This window comes from Arachis ipaensis, chromosome B06 (assembly GCF_000816755.2).
Source record: "Arachis ipaensis cultivar K30076 chromosome B06, Araip1.1, whole genome shotgun sequence".
NCBI classification, from domain to species: Eukaryota; Viridiplantae; Streptophyta; class Magnoliopsida; order Fabales; family Fabaceae; genus Arachis; species Arachis ipaensis.
This window is the reverse complement of record NC_029790.2, coordinates 111,175,849-111,184,296: the sequence shown is the minus strand read 5'-3', so window position 1 is coordinate 111,184,296 and position 8,448 is coordinate 111,175,849. Positions and strand designations below refer to the sequence as shown.

Below are 8,448 nucleotides of genomic sequence, written 5' to 3'. Positions count from 1 at the left end.
GATCGAGCCAAGATACATTAGCCAACATTGTGAGTCCCTAACCCTGAGCCATCATCGTGCTTTTCCGTCAGAGCCATCACTATCGCTGCTGCTTCAACGCTTCGTGCATGCCTTTGCTTTTGATGCTTCAGTGCTTCGTGCCTTTGCTTAGCTTCTGCTACTTCTGTAGCTTGTGTCTTTTTCTTCATGTATAGGGTGTTTATCAAATAGAAGGGGACAAGATATTTTGGCTCTTTCATAACTAATTAACCGGAAAAAGAAATCAATAGAGAGAAAAGACAAGATTATTTGGAGATTTTGAATGAGGATAAAATTAAAAAGTGAATTTTAAGTTTGTTTCTATCGGTTAATTTATTCTACTTTTCATTGTCTTTAATTCAAAGGATATATACATGGAGAAAGACACATTGTTTACGCGGTGGCACTTTCCCGTATAATATAAAAAGTTACCTTTTCCGGTAATTTTTTTTATTGGTGCATAATTATTGCATGCATATATATCATATTTATTTGTTTTTGTGAGAATAATTACTCATAACTCAGTAATACGTAGTTACTTACAATCTCGGCCGACACTGATCACTACTGCATTCGGAGAAATTAAGCACGTATTTTTTCAAAAAATTTTCAAAGGTTTCTTCCAAAAAAATCTTTTTAGCATAGTTCTAAAAATCGAAATGGACTAATGAGTTCAATTGAATTAATAGAGAATTGATCATCTAACGGGTTCGATTGACTTCATAAACTGTCTAACAAAAAATTAATCGAACTAATGGTTAACTGATAAACCATCAAAACTGACCGATTTATTTAAGGATTTTCGATTTCGTATATCCCTCGTCATTTCACTCTTGAGAAAAAAAACCTAATCTAGTTACACACCAATTCTACTCCTCTTTTCTCTCTGAAAATTGGAAATTGAAAGAACTAAAGAAGGAAAGAATCCTAGCCCCGCAGCCACCGTCCTCTTTCATTGTCATCGCCGAACTCTTTTCTGCTGGAAACAGGCGTCGCGTGTGGAAGCTCTGTCACCAGCGTAGGAAACTATGTTGCGTGTGGAAGCTCCGTCGCGGTCCTAGGAAGCTCTATCACCATCGTGTGGAAGTTCGATCCTCGTTTCTGTCTCGTCGTTTCTTCCTCGCCCTCTCTCTCCCTCTGTAAACGTCTCTCTTCTTCTGTCGTGGTTACTCTCAATTTTTTTTTATCAAAGACAGGAGACTCGAACCCGCAACTCTTAATTGAGTATAGGGAGACTATGCCATTTAAGCTATAACTCATTGGCGTCGTAGTTACTCTCTTTCTTCAATTGTTTTGTTATTTTGTTATTTATAATAATTTTGAGTTGCTATAATTTTTATTCTAGATTCTAGTCGTTAAACAGAATAGATTTTGGTTGCTGTAAAAAATTGATTAATCCTATTGTTTAATTTCGTTGCTGGATAGAATAGATTATGGTTATTTCTGGTTTTTTTTTCCTTATTAATTTTTACGAAACTAGAATAATAATTTTGTTGATGATTGATTTATGATTCTAGAATGATTTTCTAAAATGATGATGATGTTGCATGTTATTCGCTTGTTGATTTTCTGATGATTACTTATTAGTGATGACCAGTGCCTTTGTTTAATTCTGAATTAGAGTTGGGTTTAATTGAGTTATTGAGTTTTTTTTTTTGGTGACTAATTGAGTTATTGAGTTAATAATACTGATTTATATTCTAAATGGCTGATTTTCTAAAATGATGATGTTGCTTGCTGATATATTGTTGGCTTGTTGCTGATTTTCTAATGATTACTCACTAGTGATGATTAGTACCTTAATTTAGTTGAAAAATTGGTTGTTAATGTTTTTTTTTTGTGGTAGAATATTATATGAAATTCTGAAATTTAAAATTTTATTAAATTCGAAATTATTGAATTTAAATATTTAAAATTATATATTAATTTTTTAATTAATATTTAATTAAATCGATTAAACTCCAATTAAATTCTGATTGAACTATTGAACCAATAAACCAGTTATCTTATTGGTTCATCGACTGATTCGGTTCTTGCATCCTTACTTTTTAGATTGGACAAATTAATAATCCCAAAAATTAATAACTCAACTCGTGAAAAAAAAGTTGTTTCGAAACACAATGCTTAAATTTATCACAAACTCAGCTTATCGAATTGTATTATTGTAATGGTCAGGCTTGAGTTACCAGTTCACGAGTCAACTCGACTTAGTTACGTGCAATAAATTCTATATCCAAATCGACTAACATAAATAGATGTAAAATCGATCTAACAAGAGAACTAACCCTTTTTTCAACATATAATCGGCCAAAATTAACTGAATGTTGATGGAAAAAAAATTGGCTGGCAAACCTTTTTTTACATAAATTATACATAAAAAGCGGTCAAAACAGCAATAACTTAAAGAAAAAAAAACTAGTGGGGTGAAAACCTGACCACTCGCTGAATCAAATTTGCTTGCTAAAATGTATATATAAAAGAATCTCTTCTATGGTAGCAAAAGAATGTGTCGTTCTCAGCCAAGGTAGAATTCCATGTTCTATTAGGCAGCCAGGCAGGCAAAAAATAATTAAAAAAAAAAAGGAAGAAAAGAAATGAAGATTGAACATCCACATCAATTACAATGGTTCTTTAGCAGGTGTACCTGGATCACGGGGATATTTCATCGGAGTGGAACGATCCTTTGAGCATATGACAACAGTCCGTTGACCATATGGACTTCGAGAATCAACTAGACATGACAAAATTAATGTAAAGTTACTTCCACAACAAGCTAGTCCGTTTATCCATTGACAAAACTATCATAGAAATAAATAGCAAAGATTCTGTTTCAGAAAATCTCAGGGATAACCACTAGGCATCCATATATGATCAAGAGTCAACCAGATAGGTAAGTCTTTTTAATATGCAGCATAGGACTCTATAAGAAGCGTTGGGCCGGGAGGGAACAATGGCTGATGCTCTAAGAAAATCAATAATTTGTGAAAATTAAGGGTGCAGCATATGAATTGTGCATATAAGTTTTAGTTAGCAAGTAAGAATTTGTTAAATTAGTGTAAGGCTAAGGATGATGAGTAACTTTCCTTAAAGATATATCGAAATTTTGAACTTGTACCGAAATTGAATAGCAAACTTATATTAACTAAGCAAAAAAGTTATTTCTCCATTCTTCCTGTCATAATTAGATTAACTCTTCTGTCTTTCAGCATCAGTGATCAGTTCAATACAAATCTAAAAGTTCGATGCTATCACTACACAAATGCACCATGGATGTTACATTCATGCCCAAGTTTTACAGTTTACTGAGAGCCTCCACAAGTCATTGGAGCATCACTATTTTAACAACCCAGTCACTGACTGGCATAGACTTTAAACTCCCTAGTACCTACTGTTTTTCCACATTTTTCCACATCACTGCGCATGGAGTGTTGCACATGCCCCAAAAAAACAAAGAGAAAAGTACCCGCGAATAACAAGCACAGATTCCAACCAAGAATAAAACTACAAAACAAGAATCAATTTATATGATGGTAGCACCATCAAACAAGGCAAGAAATCAATCTTTCCATTTCACAGAGAAACTAGAAACCTATATTCACAGGTTTACAAATGCAAGTCTCATCTCAGAAAATTATCAAAATTTTGAAATTTTATAGCAGTGAAATTAATTGCAAAAGTCTATATGGCAAGGGCAAGGTTTTAAGCTGTGTACCTGAGCACACTTGCAATAGAGAAGCACCCATCTTCTGGATGGCACTTTCAGCTTTCTTAACTTCATCCTATCCAGATTCATCACATAGGATGGCAATGCATTGTTAAAATTTTCAAATATCCATGAAATACAGACAGAAAAGCCACACATAATGCATCATGATTTGGGATGTACAAGTAACCCAAAACACATAAAAAGAAAATATGGATTTAAATTAAACTTTTTTAATTTTTACACAATCATGTAACCACACATTGCCATATATCTAGAAAAAGTTAGACTATTATAATTGCCAACTTAAGGGACTCTTTTAATGAAGTGCATATGCTAACACATAATTGGATGTTAGCTTAAAAATCCTGGAGTGGCAATGAATCATATTTAAAGCGAGAAAATAAGAGCATATATAATTAAAAAGAAGGAACAAAAGTAGCAGTAATAACTTTTCATTCACAGGGAAAGAAATCAACATTCACTTTTTCCTTGTAAGGCATCAGAAGAAAATAGCAATTTATCCAGAAATTAGATCACACTCTTGACGTATATCCCAGGAAACCAATTGTTGGAGATAAAAAGTATGAGTAACAACTGAACAAGGAGGGCATTAGCATACAGATAATACAATCTTAGGCCATTTTCTGATCAGAGTTGAACTAGAGGATGCCTGGACAAAATACGTGTTTTATACTTGGAAAACAAGGCGCACTAGTTCTACTTCAAGGTAATTAATAGCAATCTGCTGAGCAAAGAGCAAAGTTGTTGCTCACAATAAGAATATGATCAACACCGGTAAAATACAATATATGACTTAATAAACAAATAAGCACAACTCTGGTGGTACAAAAAGGCAAGATAATAAAATCAACTTCACATTTTTCTGATATTTCTTGTAGGAAAGCAACCAATCATTAATTGGCAGAAGATATTGATTAAAAGCTTCAAACTAAATTTCTAATTTTGTTACATACCTCAGGGTCATGACCCTTGGCAGCAATAAACAATCCGCCAACACGAACCAGTGGAAGACAATACTCAGCTGGGAATGTAATAAGAGCAATGAACCATACAGGAATAAGAAATCACCAAATGTTGAAGTAGCACAGAATTATATCAGGACATCCATTAACTACCTAACACTCTCATTTCTGCAACTGCCCTAGCCACTGCTATGTCGAATTTCTCTCTGAAGCAATGATTCTGCCCCAAACTCTGTCCTATGCACAATAGAAGACATATTTTCAGGAGTACAAAGGCAAAATAGAAACCAAAATGAAGCATGGTGGAGATTCTTTTGCAGTGTTCAGCTTAAGAAAAGCATCCCAGTTATTCAGGAAAAACCTTGTTACTCTCTTATTTTTCTTTTTCCTGTCCACATTCATAAATTAAGAACGTTATCATGCCACACACTAGAACAAATAGCAAGTGGATTCAAAATAACACCACATGCATTAAAAATGGTAAGGGAGATTGCGTTTCAAATTCCAATACCTTAACTACATAAGAAACTGAAATTAAAATTTCAAAAAGGATCAACAAATATGCATTTACAGTTTCATAATACAAGAATATGGAAGCGTGTGTGTTACCTCTGCTCTTCCTCTTACTATCTGGATATTTGATGAACCGATGATTCCAACAACATGCTCCAAGAATACGCATCTCTTGTTCATGGACTCCATCAGTGTAACTTCCCATTCTACTCCATTTCAATTGCAAAAACAGAGAATATCACAACTCGCAAAAAAGGAACTGAATCTAATTACACAAGGAAAAAAAAGCAGCGAAAATTCACCTGGACAAGCTATGGCCAAAACAACTCCGGGAAGACCAGCACCTGTTCCAACGTCCACGAGGCTAAGCTTCTCATGTGGCGGCGCGCCGCCGCAGCGCGTGCGGTAGCAATCCCTAAGAGGAGGGAGGATCGCGAGCGAGTCCTCGACGTGCCTCTCCATGACTTCATCGGCGTCTTTGACTGCGGTGAGATTCATGCGCTGCAATTGAAAACGCGGAAATTAAGTGTTAATGTAGTTGAAGAGTTGAAAGAATTGGAAAGTATGTATTATGTATACCTTGTTCCATTGGAGAATAGCGTGAACGTAGAGATGGATCTGGTGTCTCTGGCGGGAGGATAGGGATCGGAAGTGGGAAAGAGTGGCGAGGGATTTGACGGTGGTTTTGCGGTGGCAGCGAGTGGTGGGTTTGTTGTTGGGCGTAAGGTGTTTGAAGAAAGTCGCAGGAGAAAAAGTGTACAAGTTGAGAAGCATGCAGCGACTGTTACTAAGCAACATCTCCCAGTGCGCGCTTTTACTTTCCCCGCGCTTCACTCAAAGGAATTTCTTTCAACAGTAGCATTTTTAATCATGATAAAATTGTTAAATATATTTATAAGCATTATTGTAATTTGTATTTGTTTAAAACAATATATATATATATTTTTGGACTTGAAACAATATTTCTTGGACACTAATAAAAATAAAGAAATGTCTTCTTTTTGTTTTTTTGTTTTTTTGCTTTTTTGTTTTTTTTGGTCAAGAATGTCTTCTTTTTGTTAATTCGGCATTTTGCTTAGTCATGGGCTTATGCCCGGTATAGTGCCGTTATTGTATTATGAGTTTATGACTAAGCTTTTGGGACTTCCTTTATAGGGGCTCGGGTGTTAGAACAAACCAGTCAACCAAGAATCCATGAGCCGAAAGAGAAAAGAAAGAAAAAAACAATGGATGCCCTTGCAGTTGAGATTTGGTATAACAAATTTGTTATAGACATGAATTTTAGAAAAATGCTATACATCTAAATTTTTTTATAGTTTAATTATTCTGTTAGTCTTATAATTTTGCGAAATTTTCAATTAGGTCTTATATTTTTTTCTTTTTAATTGAGTCCTTGCACCAAATTTTTTTTTTAAATTGGGTCATTACACTTTTTTTTCCTTTTATTTAGGTTTCTATACCAATTCTTTTTTTTAGTGGGTCCTATAAAATTAAGCCAATTACTACTAAAAGGGACTTAATTGAAAAAAAAAATAGTGCAGAAACCCAATTAAAAGAAAAAAAAGTATATAAACCTAATTGAAAATTTCACAAAACTATAAAGACCAATAGAGTAATTAAACCTTTTTTTATTAACCAAGTCTAACTAAATACTTAAACATAATAAAAATTAGTCATGACTAATATTATTTTAAATCTTATTGTTTATTTGGTTAGACTTACTTCATAAACAAATTTGAATGTACAACATTATTAATCTTGTTTGATTGAGCATAAACTCCTAGCAAATGTCTCAAATTTCCTAGATTGAAGGCGTTAATCTTTTCTCAATAACGCAATGCTTATATAAAAAAAAAGGATAAATTTCCTAAAAGAAAATATTAAAAAAAGTTAAAAAAGAATCAAACAAAAAAGCGAATAATCTTTCTCCCAAATGAAGAAGGGACAAAAACCAAAGAAACTAGAATTTCCTTTTCATTTCTCCAAAAAAATTTTCAATTTTATCTGAGTGATTTTATAATCTTCCAAATTCAATAACCATGCACTTGAATCCACATAAATCCATAACCAAATCATGAATAAAACCATGAAAAATGACAAACCAAGAAATAGAACTACCCAAACATGCTTCTTCCATCATATATGTTTCGCTTTCTGGCGATGGCGATCGTTGACCATGCAACCACCACCTTTTGCGCCACTGCTAGTGAGAAATCCCTTGTTTTACCTTGTTTTCCAGTGAGCCGCTATTGTCTTTGACTTCTCCGTTGATGGCCTCCACCAGTCCACCACCCTCTTCTTCTTCAACAATATTCCCTCCTATGGCTTCTCCCAAATTTACAACCTCACATAATTATTGTAAGAATTAGCTATCAACTTAATGTGTCAGGTCATCTTTTTATAACAACATAGATAGAAGGGCTAATGTAAATTATGTTTTAAAATTTGAGGGTTTAAATTTGGTCAATTAAAAATTGAAAAATTAATTTTGTAGTCTTATGAAGTCATTTTAAGTACAAAAATGCTATTGTACACAGCTTTCAGCCATTCTCTACAAATACGATAAAATACCGGTTTAATTAGGTATCCTTTAAAAATAGGATAACATTCAGCTTTTTATTATAATAATTAAAAAAATTTATGAAATTTATGAAAACTGATAACTACTGATTAATTGTTTAAATTATCAAATAATTTTCTTATTTTTATACGAGTTGCATATGTGCTTGTTTGTTAGTTCTAACATATAAAAAAGCCATTAAAAAATTGATATCATGACTCAGCTNTATATCTTTTTATTATAATAATTAAAAATCGTTAAATAATTTATGAAAACTGATAACTACTGATTAATTGTTTAAATTATCAAATAATTTTCTTATTTTTATACGAGTTGCATATGTGCTTGTTTGTTAGTTCTAACATATAAAAAAGCCATTAAAAAATTGATATCAAACACAGCATGACTCAGCTTACTCTAAAACATAGTTTGGAAAAGAAAGAGATTGAAAACTTTTCAATTGCACACCACAATCATGTTTGCCAACTCAATCTAGATCATATAAATTATTTAATATGAATCTCAATGATGATAAAAATTGAAAAATTAATGTTCCATGATACAATGTTATACCAGAAAAGCTTGCTATGCACTACAAGAAAAATGGGTTTTAGTAGCGGTTTTTATAGAGATTAGCGGCGGTTTTAAATCGACGCAAGAAGAGTTAG

General features: G+C 33.1%; 1 protein-coding gene and 1 long non-coding RNA gene across 8 annotated transcripts in view; both read right to left on the bottom strand.

Moving 5' to 3' along the window:
* LOC110263473 overlaps positions 880-8,448 on the bottom strand; it is a 9,371-nt gene continuing 1,802 nt past the window's right edge. Inside the window, exon 3 of the long non-coding RNA XR_002349191.1 lies at positions 880-893. This is a non-coding gene — a long non-coding RNA (uncharacterized LOC110263473). The remainder of the gene's footprint in view (positions 894-8,448) is intronic.
* LOC107604980 (ribosomal RNA small subunit methyltransferase G-like) lies at positions 2,288-7,574 on the bottom strand. Of its 7 annotated transcripts, XM_021104787.1 has the most exons (9): positions 7,339-7,574; positions 5,800-6,048; positions 5,523-5,721; positions 5,317-5,426; positions 4,861-4,939; positions 4,699-4,766; positions 3,731-3,797; positions 2,663-2,749; positions 2,288-2,557 (listed from the first exon to the last, which is right to left on the bottom strand). In XM_021104787.1, the coding sequence occupies exons 2-9, from the start codon at positions 6,016-6,018 to the stop codon at positions 2,466-2,468; spliced, it is 921 nt and encodes a 306-aa protein (XP_020960446.1). In that variant the 5' UTR covers positions 6,019-6,048; positions 7,339-7,574; the 3' UTR covers positions 2,288-2,465. The 7 variants fall into 7 exon arrangements, with proteins under 7 accessions (XP_020960446.1, XP_016162196.1, XP_020960452.1 ...); XM_016306710.2 differs by lacking the exon at positions 7,339-7,574 and having other exon boundaries at positions 5,800-6,161; XM_021104793.1 differs by lacking the exons at positions 4,861-4,939; positions 7,339-7,574 and having other exon boundaries at positions 5,800-6,155.